The sequence below is a fragment of the Protobothrops mucrosquamatus genome, unplaced genomic scaffold, assembly GCF_001527695.2.
Source record: "Protobothrops mucrosquamatus isolate PMUCROS unplaced genomic scaffold, P.Mucros_1.0 scaffold860, whole genome shotgun sequence".
Lineage (NCBI taxonomy): Eukaryota > Metazoa > Chordata > Lepidosauria > Squamata > Viperidae > Protobothrops > Protobothrops mucrosquamatus.
The window spans coordinates 11,830-31,617 of record NW_015387115.1 but is presented as its reverse complement, the minus strand read 5'-3'; the positions used below and the strand labels follow the sequence as shown (position 1 = coordinate 31,617).

General features: G+C 36.1%; 1 protein-coding gene across 2 annotated transcripts in view; it reads right to left on the bottom strand.

Annotated features, from left to right (window-relative positions):
* Positions 1–19,788, bottom strand: part of EYA1 (EYA transcriptional coactivator and phosphatase 1) — a 62,672-nt gene that overhangs the window by 34,374 nt on the left and 8,510 nt on the right. For both annotated transcript variants that reach the window (XM_015819110.1, XM_015819111.1), the window contains exons 5-7: positions 14,043–14,125; positions 2,796–2,982; positions 650–786 (exon numbers count right to left, since the gene is read on the bottom strand). In XM_015819110.1, the coding sequence (XP_015674596.1) occupies positions 650–786; positions 2,796–2,982; positions 14,043–14,125 (407 nt within the window). The remainder of the gene's footprint in view (positions 1–649; positions 787–2,795; positions 2,983–14,042; positions 14,126–19,788) is intronic.

The following is a 19,788-nucleotide window of genomic DNA, read 5'->3' as shown; positions in this document are numbered from 1 at the left end:
GTCAACAATAATGACATAATGCAAAACTTCTCAAGATTTAAAATGGATGGTTGCTTATTAAAACAGCCATATCTTTTTCATGTTTATGCAAAGTTTTAAAAATAATTCAGATACTGGGATATGCTAAGCTCGTGTTCCTCTGCTTTTCAAAATATATCTTCCAAATCATTTCTGAAGTAAGGATATCTTTAGTCCATACACATAACTGTCATAAAATTAGTTCAAGCTAGATCCAAATATTTATAGCAATAAGGGTAGATTCAATTAATTGTTGAATGTTATAAATTCAAACACAAATTAGACCATAAAAGTTGCTTTTCACATGGAAACCCACACTCTTAGTTCATTAGTTGTTCGTTCTATCCATAAACACAATCAACTTACTAGAACATTAATTGTAATTTAAGTTATTTCTTTTTAAAAAGTGATATTCAAGGTTTGAACTGAACTATATTATATATACCGTATTTTCCGACGTATAAGACGACCCCCAACTTTTCCAGTTAAAATATAGAGTTTGAGTGAGAGAGAGGGGGGGGGAGAGAAAACTTGATGAGTAATTCATCTTTGCTTTCCTTACCAACTCTCTCTAACGCTGCTAAAAAGGATAAATCAATATACAAATAAATAGCTACTTCGCATCCAATACCTCTAGGTCAGAGTCAGGTGGTGGTGAAGGATTGTTATTCCTTCTGCCTCGGCCACGTGATTTGCCATCTGAGCTGCGACGCAACCTATCTGCCTCTGAATCTTTAATTGGTGTTGTAGGAATTGTACTATATTCTGCTGAAAAAGAGAAGAGAAAATTGCTCATATTTTAATTCAATTGTAGCTTTCTGAACTTCATTATTTTAAGTAAGCTACACAGATTTGGCCAATCTTGTGTATACTGTAGCATTCATCTTGTGTTAATATTAGCATACCTGGGAGATCTCTTTCTAATCTTATCCACAACAATCAATAGATAATAGAAGTTTACTTTTTGTCTATTATCAAATGCTTTTTGCTTAAAAAAATGACTTCCAATTTTTAAGAACCCAAAATATGTTCCAGTTAAGAATGTCTAAATTTCGGTGATATCAATTAAATATACTTTTTTGTTCCCCATTTTTTTAAACTTATCACCATAAAAACTTTTACTTTAAGTTGGGCTAGTGATGAATAAGGTGTAGCAATTTTTATAGAGACAAAAAATAAATTTTGGTTGTTTGTTGGAGAGATTTGAAGATCCTTCCAATTATTTTTTTTCTGAAAAAAATCAGAGTGGTGTTTTTCAGTAGCCAAAAGAACTGTCCTTTGTACAAAGGAAATTTGGGACAGAATTTGGTTTCACTGCTTATGAAAATAAATAGTTAGCACATGTGCGGCTAATTTTACATTCTTACTCATGGCTTAAACTCATGATCAATTTTAACTATATTATAGGGTTAGTAAAAATAATACGAATTAAGCATTTCCATAGAGATTTTTCAGGAAGGTCAAGGTTCATAATATGATAGACTTGCAATAATAGTTTCAGTTTACCTTTGCATAATTAATTCAATTTCTTCAAGAAATATATATATTTCCCTTATATTTAATCAGAATTGTTTTCAAGAGTTCTTTCCTATAAGGATCCTTCCTCAATCTATTGCATTTAGAACCCATAATCAATCTATCGTGAAGTAGGAATACTTTCCTTTGGGAAGAGGAGACAAAAGTCTCTCATAGTTTTATGACAATGTTCAGCTACTTGATAACTTTCTAAGAGAAGAATACTAGTTCAGTATCTTAACTCGGCTTAGTGCATGAAGCTCTTATCTGACTATGCCAACTCTTACTTATGCAATGTCTCTAATTCTAATCATACACAAGCACATTCAGTCACCGAAATCAATGAAACGAATTTTCAAACGTTTCCTTATCACATCTGCTAGTCAGAACAACATTTCTTCAGAGAGATATAATCTGGGTATGTCATCTAAGTCCTGACCTTAGTACAAGCATAATAAAAACTGGGAATAGAGAAACAAGGTGTTCAACACGTTGAGCTCTCTATGGACAAGTTGTTTTGGGATTGTGCCTTAGGTGTACTATCTTTTCTTTAGTACATAGAACAAAGGATAATAGGGTTGGAAGGGATCTTGGAGGACTTCTAGTCCAACCCCTTGCCACAGCCATTCTACTTCTATTTGCAATCTTTGCAATTTTGTGATTTTCTCCAGTTCTTTCTCTTCTCATCTGTTATCTCCATGAGAACAAATAAAAATAATAATCTTTTGAGCCTAACTTGTTGGAATTAAATTTACTTTAAAGTTATACATATTCTAGTTTGAAATTTTGGTTGTGCTTGTAGTTCCCTAAATAGAGCAGCCAGAAATACAATTCTACATCTCTTTCCTCTCTGCCCGCACCAGGAAAACCTGAACGTAATGTTTTGTGGCCAAAGATTGCTTTTCTCAAAAATGTCTTGTTCTGGAACTATTTTTATGAGCTTATTCAAAACAAATCTCTCTGGGTTTGTTTAAGCATACTCACATACAGTATAAGCAGCTACAAAACTGCACTCTTAGCCCAGCACCTAAAATAGTTTAGGTAAGGAAGCCAGACTCTTTAAATACTATTCCTCATCTTGCAATTTTTATTACTGCAAACTTTGACTATTTTACAAGAACTGTAGCAAATCATGCACCTGAAAATTCATTGCTATACAATTTACCTTCAACCCATCTTTTCAGTACTGACAAAACAATAACATAAATTTCTATCTTTATGCATCCAATATGTTTATTGAGACAATAAAATAAAGCAATTACCTGCTGTAGGATCTGTTACAGCTTGATTTGTGATGCCAGTTGGTGGTTCTTGAAGTTGGTAAGTTGCATTGGAGGAAGGAGTTGTTGGGCTGGTGTTGCTGCTTGCCATATAATGTGAGGGATATGGAGAGCTATTATAATACTGTGCATATTGACCCTGGCCAAAGGTGGGATAAGATGGATATTCCTATCAGAGGCAAGAGAATGCTGAATTACACTTTCCATCAGCATGCAGTTACATTTTATTTACTTCTAATATAAATTCAAATTCTGTATGCATTTTCTGTTACCTTAGCTTTAAATAAATTTTGTTCTTACTTTATTTTTAAAGAGCAGATAATTATAGAAATTGTTTCTACAAAAATTGAACTACTGTAAATTCAAAAAATGAAAGTTATACACTGAATTTTAAAAAGCTTTAAAATTCTGTTACTAAAATGAAAGTAAACTCCAAAGTTCTAGATAATTTCAAATTGTCTTTTTCTGAGTGAAGTACAGGTAGTCCTTGACTTACACCCGTTCATTTAGTAACCTTTCAAAGTTACAATGACACTGAAAAAAAGTAACTTATGACTATTTTCACACTTAAAACAGTTGGAGCATCCCCTTGTGATCAAAATTCAGGTACTTGGCAACTGACTCACATTTATGACTGTTGCAGTGTTGCAGGGTCACATGATCTACTTTTGCAACCTTCTGACCAGCAAAGTTAATGGAGAAACCAGATTCATTTAACAACCATGTTATTAACTTAATACCTTCTTAACACCTGACTTAACAACTGTCTCACCTAGCAAAAGAAATTTGGGACTCAATTGATGTTGTATGTTGAAAACTACCTGTATTTCCTTTATAATCTTTTTAAAAAGGTAGTTCTGGCACCCTTTCATGATGGAAAGTGATATAAGGAGAGCTATTCCATTAGCACACAATATCAACTTTTTCAGGTACTTCCTCTCCCTTTATGCAGCTGACCATTATGTAACAACTACTACTACATTGATAAAGGAGAATATTTATAGCTGAGGGTTGAAATGAGAGATCCTTGGTGCTCTCAGAGCTTAGTTGTGCTCACTGATGATGTACCTAGTGTTGGTAATGTAATGTCTACAAGAAAATACCAAGCTCAGAGAACACGAAGAACCCTCACTACTACTAGTAGTTCTATGCATAGAATGACTTATACATTCTCAAATACGTGTCAAACTAAAAGGAAATACATAATAGTGTCGAAGATAATTGAGGAAAAAGAATAATGGTTGCTATAAGAATATCAACATAGCAAGTTTGTACATAAAACCGGTATAAATGACAAAATTTTAAATTATGCCCATGATTTCTTTTTGAGTGGTAGTACAACTTGTTTAACCTGTATATTTAACCTGCATCCATTATACGTTATTGGAAGAATATTTTTACTGCATCCTTATAAAAAGGAAATGCAACAAAAATAAATACAAAAACATACATAATATTTAGTTAGTTACAGTAAGTGTGCTTTAGAAGGTGTTGTATATTGATTATGAGTTCTAGAAGTGACAGTGAGCAAAATCCTGGAAATTCAATTAGGTTTTATGCTGGGCATGAAATGCGTAGACTAGATATTTACTGTTCAAGTACAACATTCAGAAATGTACAAAGGTACATTTATTTCATTGAGTCTCTCTCTCTCTCTCTCTCTCTCTCTCTCTCTCTCTCTCTCTCTCTCTCTCTCTCTCTGTGTGTGTGTGTGTGTGTGTGTGATTATTCTAAATACCTAAATCCCAGGTGTAAACATTTTTTAAAAATCAATAAAATTAGTGAACTCCGGGATATAAAATAGCCTTTTTTATTACTGAGCTTTTGTCAACTTGCTGTTGACATCATCAGAGTAAGGGCTGAAGATTGGAAGAGCTTACAAATACGCTTGTGTGACCATTTTAACGGTCAGGTCATAGAACGTATGGTCAGCACGCCCGCCACCCGCTCACCCACATTTAGCCTCACTAGTTCCGGCTTTGATGTAAAAGCTGGTCTCGATCTGAAATTTGAAAAATCCTTCCTCACAGCTGTTCGGCGCGTCAGTCTCGCTGCACTGCGCGAAGCCGCACGTCAGTTGTTAGTGTCCTCATGACGCGACCAGGCAGATTACACGTCTCATGAGGACACTAACAACTGATGTGCGGCTTCGCGCAGTGCAGCGAGACTGACGCGCCAAACAGCTGTGAGGAGGGATTTTTCAAATTTCAGACCGAGACCGGCTTTTACATCAAAGCCGGAACTAGTGAGGCTAAATGTGGGTGAGCAGGTGGCGGGCGTGCTGACCATACGTTCTATGACCTGACCATTAAAACGGTCACACACACACAAGCTCTTCCAATCTTCAGCCCTTACTCTGATGATGTCAACAGCAAGTTGACGAAAACTCAGTAATAAAAAAAAGCTATTTTATATCCCGAAATACACTAATTTTATTGTTTTTTAATACACACACACACACAATATACATATACATACTTGAGCAGGGCTTTTCATTGGCACCTGGCAGGTGGTACGCAGCCATGCCCAGCTTAGCCAAGTGTAGCAGGAGAGGGAACAAGCCAAAGCGGCGCAGCACAGGACTTGCCATGAGAGAGTCCTCGGGACGAGGCAAAAGCCCCAGGATCGGCACTTCCGGCACACTCGGAAGAGAAAGGAGGAGGAGGGGGCAGAGACAGCAAGGGATATAAAAGGGATGGATGGATGGATGGATGGATGGAAGGAAGGAAGGAAGGTACAATGGAAGGGAGGAAAGGAAGGAAGGAAGGAAGGAAGGAAGGAAGGAAGGATGGGACAATGAGAGGGAAGGAAGGAAGAAAGAGACAATGGGAGGAAGGGAGGGAAGGAAGGAAAGGACAATGAGAGGCAGGGAAGGAAGAAACAGACAATGGGAGGGAAGGGAGGATGGGACAATGGGAGGGAGGGAGGAAAGGAAGGGTCCCCCCTGCACCAGAGACCCCAGGATCCCCTCCACAGCCCCGCCCGCACCCCCCCCACAGGCGCTCTGCGACCTGAGTGACGTTGAGCTAGCCACGCCTCCCGGCCATTGACTTCACTTGTCAAGGTGTAAAAAGTGATCACCTGACCCTGGGACGCTGTGATCATCATAAGTATGAATCAGTTGCCAAGCATCCAAATGTAAATCACATAACCCTGGGATACTACAACAGTCATAAGTGTGAAAAATGGTCATAAATCACTTTTTTAAATGCCATTGTAACTTTGAACAGTCACTAAGTAAACTGTTGTAAGTCGAGAACTACTTGTACTTTATCAGTTTTTCCCTTTTTTTGGTCATCAAGTTTTTGATACCTTGCTAGTGGTGGTACTCGAATATTGCCATATCCTAAAAATGGTACAATTTGTGAAAAGGTTGAAAATCCTTGTACTAGAATAAATAGGCTTTAATTATGGAGTATTTTGAATGAACATACAAGCTGAAAGCTGATTGCCAAAAGCAGTGATGAGGTATATAATAGAAATGAAGGAAGTGTAAGAATAAATAAAATGATTCAATTTAAATAAAAAGTGAGTTTGATTTATGTATGTTGGTAGTTTATATTTGGATAAATCTATAAGGTACTGTGGCAACATTAGACTAATGTGGATTAAATACAAAAGTGAATGATTCATACGAAGAAAATACACTGAAATGGTTTGATCACAGAGAAACTAGATAAAGATCAAATCAAAATGGCAAGCAAGAGTAAGTGGGTCAAGAAGAAAAGTTGTAGTTACTGATATTGATGTGATCTTGAAAAAGAGACAGGCAAACTTTTAAAGAACAAAAGGCAATTTAGGAAATGGGATAAGATCACAGTGGAAGCAAATAGGTTTTGTAAGGATATTAATATATGGGAAGTATATCAAATAATGTGTAAATTATATTTAGCTATAATCAGTGTTTTTTTTCTAAAAAAAAAAAAAAAAGGTGCTGGAACTCACACACATCATACAACCTGCCTTGCCTACCCTACAAGGTTCCATCCCAAAAAGGTGCCGGAACTCCGTTCTGGGCGTTCTATGAGAAAAAAAGCCCTGGCTATAATTCCTTTTATCTAATGCTTGTCTTTAATTTTTTTGGCTTGTAGTGTCTTGCTCATTACTATGCTTTGCATGAGTATGTATGTATGTGTAAGAAAAAGATTAGGCGTGTAAACACTTTGAAAATAATCAGAAATCTTCAGACCTCATCCAACCATACCACTTCCCTGGCATTAATTAAAGCAACCCAATTACTTCTACTGCTCATTAAGTTAAGGCAACTCCTAATGTAATGGTATTTTCTTTATGGTTTGCATGGAAGCCTTAAAAAACTTGAGCTACTTCATTGAATGGCAGGGAGATGCTATGCTCGTGCTTGCAAGACATCCAAAACACTTTTCCCCCACAATCCTACCAAGTGTTCCTTTTTATGCTTTTCTCTTTCCATTGCATATTATTTTTGTGTCATGTTTTTTAAGATTATAAACAATGGGCAGGAAGTCAATGTTCATTCTTTCAGGAAAGGTACACTGAGACTTCAATGAAAACCGAGAAAAATATTTCAAATAACTTCACCTCTCATATTTACCTGCTGCGAACCATTGAATCCAGTAGAATTTGTAAGTGAATTATTTCCAGCATATATTCCAGATGATGTTGTGAAACTGCTTCCTGAAATAAAACATTGAAGAGAAAGTATATAAATCTTTAGTATAACTACATTCAGTCAGATTAAAACATGCTGAACAGGGATCTATGACACATTTTGAATTTGAAATGTTCTGTTTCAAGATTGAAGAATAATCTCAAGATTAACATAGTTGTTCCAACCTTAATGGAAGTGTTGCAGTGCTGTTTTAACAACTCCATTTTGTGCTCAACATATTAGCCCCATTTGAACTCAAAATACCAGTTGCAAATCAAAAACAGAGCTGTTCAAAGCTCAGAATAGTAAGATGACGACAAACTGTTCTGAACTCAAGACAAAAAAATTAAGTTTAAAATACTTTGAATTCAAAATATAGTGCCATATTCCTAATATTTAGTTCAACATTCTGTTTCCATAGTGGCTAACCAAGGACAGGACATAAATGAAAAAGTATCCCTTTCTTGCTTTTCCCACAGCTGGTAGTCAAATGACAGAAGTCTGTCTCTCCCTCTCCCTCTCCCCCCCCCCTCTCTCTCTCTGTGTAGTATGTATATGACATGCTTTTGACTTAAAACAGTAACTCAAGAAAAACAATGTGATTAGTCTGACTGGGTACATATTGGATGTAATATGAAAAGATTGTGTAAATATCACATGTAAAAATAGCTACAAACTATGTTAAAATTAATTTCTGTTGATCCTGGAAGAAACTAGTTATCCAGAGTTTTAAATTTAAGCAGTTTAACATCACTACGTATACCTTCTTGCTATAGAAAGAGAAAGTTTTAGCTGAAGGCAAACCTGTGTCGTGTCTAATAGTGGCACAGAAAATTATAAATTATTTTAGTGTTGTTGACTATATAGCCCTGGGCAGCACTTTTCTCTTTCTTGAGAAATTACTGTTTCTCCTGATACACAAAGCATTATTACAGTACATGGCATTTCAAACAGAAAGGCCACTGACTAAAAGGGTCTGGATACTGCAATTCACTGTCAACTTTGTTTCCCAAATGGACAGATGGCCCTCTTGTTTTAATGTCTTTATCTACAAAGCTATATTTTCTTTTAAGCCCAAAAGCTAATTTGAACATATGGATACTTAGAAGGAAAACATGTGGACGATGGATTTTAAAAAAAGCAATAAAGAAAAAAGCTGTAAGTGATAAAAATATTGTATATACAGAAAAGATGCAGTAAATAACCCTTTAACTGTTTCATTCATTTGATAAATCTTGTCAGATGGAATTATGAAAAGGAAGAAAAATTTAGTGGAACGATGATCAAAATTACCAGATGATCCATACATACCGTATATGGATCCCCCAATATTGTATTCTTGACACATATTAATAAACCTGAGTACAACTAACCAACATATATGCTTATTTAATATATTCATAATATGTGGAATTATATAGCAATGTAAAACATAACTATGTATGAACTAAGTAAAATGAACATTTCTAATAGTATTTGTTGCATCTTGATTAAGTTTTTTCTTGGGCTGGTTAATGACTGCAGTAGAGTTATTTCAGATTAATTTTTTGAGAATATGCTTAATGGAGTCTTTGCAATACTTATAGTCTAAAGGACTATCAGCTTGAAAATAGGTCAAAAAATGAAAAATCATTTTATTTTGACTGATGTAAGTCCCATTCACTTTATTTTTCCAAAACACTGAAAAACTCTGGAAGTGGCAAGATAATCTCAGTATTGTTTCTAGGGATTCAGAGACAGGAGTTAACCTACCATGGAGCAGCTTTGCACTGACTGACTTCAGGGACTATTCCACTTTCCCCCCCTGTAACCTTAAAACATCCCATGCATTCACACATCTCTTTGGTGGCAAGAAGTATGAGTTTCACCCTCATCTGCAAATGATGGATCTCATTATTGGTGCTACTATATTACAGTATATGATACACCTTTATAGAGCAACTGAAATTACTTTTACAATGCATTGTTACAGATGCCCTTATCTTTATCTATTCCTACATAATCACTTTTCTTAAGCTCAATTGAATTTGCTCTGAGGTTAAAATTTACAGAATTACATCTTAAGCACTGTATATATACCGTATTTATCGGCGTATAACACGCACAGGCGTATAACACGCACCTTCATTTTAAGAGGGAAATTTCAGGAAAAAAACTTAAATTTCAAATAAAGAACTTTGAAGCAAAATAAGGGTAGCTCAGAACTTTTTTTTATTAATATTATTACCACTTATAAGGTAAATAATGTAAAAGGACAGTAAAAGCAACTGTNAAATGAGAGATCCTTGGTGCTCTCAGAGCTTAGTTGTGCTCACTGATGATGTACCTAGTGTTGGTAATGTAATGTCTACAAGAAAATACCAAGCTCAGAGAACACGAAGAACCCTCACTACTACTAGTAGTTCTATGCATAGAATGACTTATACATTCTCAAATACGTGTCAAACTAAAAGGAAATACATAATAGTGTCAAAGATAATTGAGGAAAAAGAATAATGGTTGCTATAAGAATATCAACATAGCAAGTTTGTACATAAAACCGGTATAAATGACAAAATTTTAAATTATGCCCATGATTTCTTTTTGAGTGGTAGTACAACTTGTTTAACCTGTATATTTAATCTGCATCCATTATACGTTATTGGAAGAATATTTTTACTGCATCCTTATAAAAAGGAAATGCAACAAAAATAAATACAAAAACATAGATAATATTTAGTTAGTTACAGTAAGTGTGCTTTAGAAGGTGTTGTATATTGATTATGAGTTCTAGAAGTGACAGTGAGCAAAATCCTGGAAATTCAATTAGGTTTTATGCTGGGCATGAAATGCGTAGACTAGATATTTACTGTTCAAGTACAACATTCAGAAATGTACAAAGGTACATTTATTTCATTGAGTCTCTCTCTCTCTCTCTCTCTCTCTCTCTCTCTCTCTGTGTGTGTGTGTGTGTGTGTGTGTGATTATTCTAAATACCTAAATCCCAGGTGTAAACATTTTTTAAAAATCAATAAAATTAGTGAACTCCGAGATATAAAATAGCCTTTTTTATTAATGAGCTTTTGTCAACTTGCTGTTGACATCATCAGAGTAAGGGCTGAAGATTGGAAGAGCTTACAAATACGCTTGTGTGACCATTTTAACGGTCAGGTCATAGAACGTATGGTCAGCACGCCCGCCACCCGCTCACCCACATTTAGCCTCACTAGTTCCGGCTTTGATGTAAAAGCTGGTCTCGATCTGAAATTTGAAAAATCCTTCCTCACAGCTGTTCGGCGCGTCAGTCTCGCTGCACTGCGCGAAGCCGCACGTCAGTTGTTAGTGTCCTCATGACGCGACCAGGCAGATTACACGTCTCATGAGGACACTAACAACTGATGTGCGGCTTCGCGCAGTGCAGCGAGACTGACGCGCCAAACAGCTGTGAGGAGGGATTTTTCAAATTTCAGATCGAGACCGGCTTTTACATCAAAGCCGGAACTAGTGAGGCTAAATGTAGGTGAGCAGGTGGCGGGCGTGCTGACCATACGTTCTATGACCTGACCATTAAAACGGTCACACACACACAAGCTCTTCCAATCTTCAGCCCTTACTCTGATGATGTCAACAGCAAGTTGACGAAAACTCAGTAATAAAAAAAAGCTATTTTATATCCCGAAATACACTAATTTTATTGTTTTTTAATACACACACACACACAATATACATACTTGAGCAGGGCTTTTCATTGGCACCTGGCAGGTGGTACGCAGCCATGCCCAGCCTAGCCAAGTGTAGCAGGAGAGGGAACAAGCCAAAGCGGCGCAGCACAGGACTTGCCATGAGAGAGTCCTCGGGACGAGGCAAAAGTCCCAGGATCGGCACTTCCGGCACACTCAGAAGAGAAAGGAGGAGGAGGGGGCAGAGACAGCAAGGGATATAAAAGGGATGGATGGATGGATGGATGGATGGAAGGAAGGTACAATGGAAGGGAGGAAAGGAAGGAAGGAAGGAAGGAAGGATGGGACAATGAGAGGGAAGGAAGGAAGAAAGAGACAATGGGAGGAAGGGAGGGAAGGAAGGAAAGGACAATAAGAGGCAGGGAAGGAAGAAACAGACAATGGGAGGGAAGGGAGGATGGGACAATGGGAGGGAGGGAGGAAAGGAAGGGTCCCCCCTGCACCAGAGACCCCAGGATCCCCTCCACAGCCCCGCCCACCCACCCCCCACAGGCGCTCTGCGACCTGAGTGACGTTGAGCTAGCCACGCCTCCCGGCCATTGACTTCACTTGTCAAGGTGTAAAAAGTGATCACCTGACCCTGGGACGCTGTGATCATCATAAGTATGAATCAGTTGCCAAGCATCCAAATGTAAATCACATAACCCTGGGGATACTACAACAGTCATAAGTGTGAAAAATGGTCATAAATCACTTTTTTAAATGCCATTGTAACTTTGAACAGTCACTAAGTAAACTGTTGTAAGTCGAGAACTACTTGTACTTTATCAGTTTTTCCCTTTTTTTGGTCATCAAGTTTTTGATACCTTGCTAGTGGTGGTACTCGAATATTGCCATATCCTAAAAATGGTACAATTTGTGAAAAGGTTGAAAATCCAGGGGGTCCTCCTGGATCCACGGCTGACACTGGACGACCAGTTGACGGCTGTGGCCAGGGGGGCGTTTTACCGGGTACGCCTGGTGCACTAGTTGCGGCCTTTTTTGGACCGGGATGCCTTGCGCACAGTCACCCATGCTCTTGTCACCTCCCGCCTGGACTACTGTAATGCTCTCTACATGGGGCTTCCCTTGAGGAGCACTCGGAGGCTCCAGTTAGTTCAGAATGCGGCCGCGCGGGCGGTGATGGGAGCGACTCGTCGCTCCCATGTAACACCGCTGCTGCGCGAGCTGCACTGGCTGCCTGTGGTCTTCCGAGTGCGCTTCAAGGTGCTGATTATCACCTTTAAAGCGCGCCATGGCATTGGACCTGGTTACCTCCGAGACCGCCTTCTGCCACAGATTACCTCCCATCGGCCGATACGCTCCCACAGAGAGGGCCTCCTCAGGGTGCCGCCAACCAGACAGTGTCGGTTGGCGACCCCCAGGGGGAGAGCCTTCTCTGTCAGAGCGCCCACCCCCTGGAACGAGCTGCCCCCAGAGATCCGGGTGATTCCGGATCTCCCCTCCTTCCGCCGCGCCCTCAAGACTTGGCTGTTTCAGCAGGCAGGACTGGCCTAGGGGGTATTTTAATTGGTTTTAACAAAATTTTAATAGAGCGGCCAATTCAAATATTTATTTTTAATTATTTTAGATTTGTATTAGGTATTATGTGGGACTGTTTTAAACTGGCTGTAAGCCGCCCTGAGTCCTCCGGGAGAAGGGCGGGGTATAAATGAAATAAATAAATAAATAAATAAATAAATAAATAAATAGGCTTTAATTATGGAGTATTTTGAATGAACATACAAGCTGAAAGCTGATTGCCAAAAGCAGTGATGAGGTATATAATAGAAATGAAAGAAGTGTAAGAATAAATAAAATGATTCAATTTAAATAAAAAGTGAGTTTCATTTATGTATGTTGGTGGTTTATATTTGGATAAATCTATAAGGTACTGTGGCAACATTAGAGGTGTGGATTAAATACAAAAGTGAATGATTCATACGAAGAAAATACACTGAAATGGTTTGATCACAGAGAAACTAGATAAAGATCAAATCAAAATGGCAAGCAAGAGTAAGTGGGTCAAGAAGAAAAGTTGTAGTTACTGATATTGATGTGATCTTGAAAAAGAGACAGGCAAACTTTTAAAGAACAAAACGCAATTTAGGAAATGGGATAAGATCACAGTGGAAGCAAATAGGTTTTGTAAGGATATTAATATATGGGAAGTTTATCAAATAATGTGTAAATTATATTTAGCTATAATCAGTGCTTTTTTTCTAAAAAAAAAAACGGTGCCGGAACTCACACACATCATACAACCTGCCTTGCCTACCCTACAAGGTTCCATCCAAAAAAGGTGCCGGAACTCCGTTCTGGGCGTTCTATGAGAAAAAAAGCCCTGGCTATAATTGCTTTTATCTAATGCTTGTCTTTAATTTTTTTGGCTTGTTATGTCTTGCTCATTACTATGCTTTGCACGAGTATGTATGTATGTGTAAGAAAAAGATTAGGCGTGTAAACACTTTGAAAATAATCAGAAATCTTCAGACCTCATCCAACCATACCACTTCCCTGGCATTAATTAAAGCAACCCAATTACTTCTACTGCTCATTAAGTTAAGGCAACTCCTAATGTAATGGTATTTTCTTTATGGTTTGCATGGAAGCCTTAAAAAAGTTGAGCTACTTCATTGAATGGCAGGGAGATGCTATGCTCATGCTTGCAAGACATCCAAAACACTTTTTCCCCACAATCCTACCAAGTGTTCCCCACAATCCTACCAAATATTCCTTTTTATGCTTTTCTCTTTCCATTGCATATTGTTTTTGTGTCATGTTTTTTAAGATTATAAACAATGGGCAGGAAGTCAATGTTCATTCTTTCAGGAAAGATACACTGAGACTTCAATGAAAACTGAGAAAAATATTTCAAATAACTTCACCTCTCATATTTACCTGCTGCGAACCATTGAATCCAGTAGAATTTGTAAGTGAATTATTTCCAGCATATATTCCAGATGATGTTGTGAAACTGCTTCCTGAAATAAAACATTGAAGAGAAAGTATATAAATCTTTAGTATAACTACATTCAGTCAGATTAAAACATGCTGAACAGGGATCTACGACACATTTTGAATTTGAAATGTTCTGTTTCAAGATTGAAGAATAATCTCAAGATTAACATAGTTGTTCCAATCTTAAGGGAAGTGTTGCAGTGCTGTTTTAACAACTCCATTTTGTGCTCAACATATTAGCCCCATTTGAACTCAAAATACCAGTTGCAAATCAAAAACAGAGCTGTTCAAAGCTCAGAATAGTAAGATGACGACAATCTGTTCTGAACTCAAGACAAAAAAATTAAGTTTAAAATACTTTGAATTCAAAATATAGTGCCATATTCCTAATATTTAATTCAACATTCTGTTTCCATAGTGGCTAACCAAGGACAGGACATAAATGAAAAAGCATCCCTTTCTTGCTTTTCCCACAGCTGGTAGTCAAATGACAGAAGTCTCTCTCTCTCTCTCTCTCTCTCTCTCTCTCTCTCTGTGTGTGTGTGTGTGTGTGTGTGTGTGTGTGTGTGTTTGTGTAGTATGTATATGACATGCTTTTGACTTAAAACAGTAACTCAAGAAAAACAATGTGATTAGTCTGACTGGGTACATATTGGATGTAATATGAAAAGATTGTGTCAATATCACATGTAAAAATAGCTACAAACTATGTTAAAATTAATTTCTGTTTATCCTGGAAGAAACTAGTTATCCAGAGTTTTAAATTTAAGCAGTTTAACATCACTACGTATACCTTCTTGCTATAGAAAGAGAAAGTTTTAGCTGAAGGCAAACCTGTGTCGTGTCTAATAGTGGCACAGAAAATTATAAATTATTTTAGTGTTGTTGACTATATAGCCTTGGGCAGCACTTTTCTCTTTCTTGAGAAATTACTGTTTCTCCTGATACACAAAGCATTATTACAGTACATGGCATTTCAAACAGAAAGGCCACTGACTAAAAGGGTCTGGATACTGCAATTCACTGTCAACTTTGTTTCCCAAATGGACAGATGGCCCTCTTGTTTTAATGTCTTTATCTACAAAGCTATATTTTCTTTTAAGCCCAAAAGCTAATTTGAACATATGGATACTTAGAAGGAAAACATGTGGACAATGGATTTTAAAAAAAGCAATAAAGAAAAAAGCTGTAAGTGATTAAAAATATTGTATATACAGAAAAGATGCAGTAAATAACCCTTTAACTGTTTCATTCATTTGATAAATCTTGTCAGATGGAATTATGAAAAGGAAGAAAAATTTAGTGGAACGATGATCAAAATTACCAGATGATCCATATATATATGGATCCCCCAATATTGTATTCTTGACACATATTAATAAACCTGAGTACAACTAACCAACATATATGCTTATTTAATATATTCATAATATGTGGAATTATATAGCAATGTAAAACATAACTATGTATGAACTAAGTAAAATGAACATTTCTAATAGTATTTGTTGCATCTTGATTAAGTTTTTTCTTGGGCTGGTTAATGACTGCAGTAGAGTTATTTCAAATTAATTTTTTGAGAATATGCTTAATGGAGTCTTTGCAATACTTATAGTCTAAAGGACTATCAGCTTGAAAATAGGTCAAAAAATGAAAAATCATTTTATTTTGACTGATGTAAGCCCCATTCACTTTATTTTTCCAAAACACTGAAAAACTCTGGAAGTGGCAAGATAATCTCAGTATTGTTTCTAGGGATTCAGAGACAGGAGCTAACCTACCATGGAGCAGCTTTGCACTGACTGACTTCAGGGTTATTCCACTTTCCCCCCCTGTAACCTTAAAACATCCCATGCATTCACACATCTCTTTGGTGGCAAGAAGTATGAGTTTCACCCTCATCTGCAAATGATGGATCTCATTATTGGTGCTACTATATTACAGTATATGATACACCTTTATAGAGCAACTGAAATTACTTTTACAATGCATTGTTACAGATGCCCTTATCTTTATCTATTCCTACATAATCACTTTTCTTAAGCTCAATTGAATTTGCTCTGAGGTTAAAATTTACAGAATTACATCTTAAGCACTGTATATATACTTTCTCAAGATTCATCAATTTACAATAATTTTAAAATGCATATTAATTAGTAAATGCATTTCAGTACATTTCACAAAATCATTAATAAATGCATGAAGCAACCCATGTCTCATTTAGGCTTCATTAGTGTGAAAGAAAAAAATAATATTAATATCCAAGCATTGCTACAATATCTAGGCAATTATTAAAATAACTGTCAAATACTTCTTGATTAAAATTCCTTTAACTATTAATACTTTTGGAACTGTGCAATGGTCCAACACATATTCATAACCTTAAAAGTGCAAAAAAGCCAATGATAACTATTATTGCATCTAGAGTAGTATATTATAAAGAATGGCTTTTTAATGTTATAGCTATTACTGACTGCTACAGAGAATGAGTAAGACTCACAAACTGTAAGAAATAGAAAAAGGATTTCTGAAATCTGCATCCAGGCCACTAGAGTAGAAATTCTTTCATGTTTGCCACATCTTATCAAGGTTTATCATGACATAAAAGTTTACTGCTCTTCCATTAGTTATTAAGAGCTTACAAATATAGTAACTACTGTATTCTAAAATACAAAATCTTTATTGTAACATTAAACATTATACAGCTTTGAAAACCAAAGATATTTTTTAGAAATGAAACATGCTCAGTTGCTGGCACCTGGAAAATGCTGAGACTATCATCATTTATATGCAAAGAGATTTTTGCTCATTACTTCCATAAAAAATATCCCAGTAGTTTATATTATTTTGTAAAAGTAAAAAGTTGAGGTTTGAAGTTGATATTCGACTTTACTGCACCAAAGGAAGTTGGAAGTCAGTGCCTTTTTTTCTCCCTTACTTCACTTCTCTACTCCCTTTTTCCTTCCATATCTTTTCTGCTATTTACTTTTGTATTTTCATTGCATCGTATATGATAAACTAATAAAACTTTACATTAAAAAAATATTCCACTAGTTATATGTTTGTTACACACACCTTGGGCTATAGAAATATCTATGATTAAGGTCCAAAATATATGAAACAAAAATCAGCACTTGTGTGGACAGGCAGCATTATAAATGTATAATTAATTTCTGTTTGTTTTCCCCCCGTTTTTAAGGTACTTATGACAACCTTAGTTTTCACAATGTCATCCCCATAATATATGCCTAAATAATACATATATATTTGGAGTTATTTCTAAAACACCATGCAAGCAGTATTATATGCAGCTTTCAATGTGGTGTGATATAGTTTCTTTTAACAGTAGTCAAATGCAACAATTATTTAGGCATATAGTGGAATATATGTCTGCCTGTATAATAACATACACATACCTTTTAAGTCTTTAATGAGAAAAACAGAATAAGCAGACAACTTATTATTTTGGTAACATTAACTTAAACAATGAGAAATATAATTATCCATGGGGGTTGGATTAAATGACCTACAAGGTCCCTTCCAACTCTATTATTCTAAGTCATATGACAAAATATTCATTTGAATATCATGATGAAAGCCATAACCATGACCTTTGACATGCCTTTGACATTTAGTGTCCTAATTTCTAATTATAACCCAAACTACCCACATTATCCTCTACAGGTGACTTATAATTGTTTAACAATGATTCAAATTTAGAACAGCTTCGAAAAAGGGGACTTATAACCAATCCTTAAAGTTGTGACTGGGCATCACACCTGCGCTCCTATGATCGCAGTTTTAGCATTTGGTAACCAGCTCGCATTTATGACAGTTTTATCATTTTGCAGCTATGTGGTTGCAAATTATGACTTTCCCAGTCGGCTTTCAATAAGCAAAGTCAAATGGGGAAGCAGAATTTACTTAATGATGTCCTATTCAGTTAATTATCATTATCATTTGCTTAACAACCAAGTGATTTGCTTAACCACAATAAAAATGGTTGTAAAAATTGGTCTCGTCATGTGATGACTCACTTAATGATATTGCTTATTGATCAAATTTCCAGTTCCATTTGTAGTTCAAAGTTGATGACTACCTGTACATGATAATATGTTTGACTCTCTCTACTAGTTTCCATGTTAATTATTATAATTATAAATTCCTATGTTTGGGATCAACTATTAAGATTCACATTTTATTTATTACATAAACTTGGTACAAAATTAGTAATAACTATAATAACATAAAAATGATAAAGAACACAAACCACAGGGATTCATCATTGATTGCACTAAAATATTATGATTTTCTTTTACACAAAGCTTTAATAAAATGGTTAAAGTCAAAAATTATCAAAATAAACATGAAACTAAACCTGGATTTTCTACCTCAGGGGTTCCCAACACCCGAGCCGTGGCCCATTACTGGGCTGTGGCCTATTTGGAATCAGGCCGCATGAGCAGCTGGGGCAGCTCAACTCCCGCCCTCCCCAGACGTGCCGCCAAGTCCCAAAAGTTGGGGGCCGCTGGTCTACCTGACAATTTCAAAGGCAAGAATATTAACTTGTCAGTGTTATATTAGAATTTAAATTTTGGGTTTGTTTTGTACTGATGACTGACATAAATTGATCATTTCCTGTTGCAGAGTAACATGATATCATCTAGTAACCATAGGACAAGGATTAACAGATCTATCAGACTGGCATTAATTTCTGGTGAGGCCTACTGAATTCATTAGTATTTATTATAAATATCAGACTGCAGCAACTTCTCAATATTTATGATTGTCTTATTTGTTTCAATTAAGCTTGCTTCCTAAATATATAATTTAAAATTGCAAGCCAACGAATGGATATCAATACCCTAATAATTTTCCAGAAATTATTAACAACCCAGTTTTCCTCCAGGTTTGGGGAAAGGATGGCTGAAGAGCCTCACAGTTTTTATTGTTTTGTAATTATAATTATAATAACAACAATAACAATAATAAAGTTGAAAAGGACCGTGGAGGTCATCTAGTCCAACTCCATGCTCAGGCAGGAAATCCTATACCATTTCAGACAAATGACTGTCCAGTCTCTTCTGAGGCTGTGTTCTAATTGTTTTTGAGGATTTTGCCATGTTGTTTTTCTTTTCCTTTTATCTGCGTGGTGCCCCAAATCACTAATAATTCAGATGGCCTCTAAATAGAATAACTAAATAAAAATAAAACTAGTGTGTTTGTATATACTTATCCATGTGAGTTTATAGACTTTCCTAATCTTAAAATGATGTGCATGCATGTGAATATGCCCACTTAGAACTGTCAAAGAGAAAGAAACACAGTTTACCAAGTGTTTCATTCATGTAAACATGTGTCACATATCTCTTTGAATGACTGAAACTGATGTATAATTATAATTCTATAATTCTTTAGGGTTCACATAAATACCTTTCTGTTCTCCTAGCTTGTAATCATTCTGAATAGACATTATAAGACTTGTGATCTGAATATATAATGTTTTAATTGAATGGGATTCTGAAACAGAATTGGTAAAGGATTGCATGATCAAATGGGCCCAAAACATCGAAGAAACTATAATGTTGGAGACTTGGGAAAAAATTTGGATCAGGAATGTTAAATTTACACAGGCACAAAATTTACGGGAAAATTTTTACAAAATGTTTTACAGGTGGCATTTAGACCC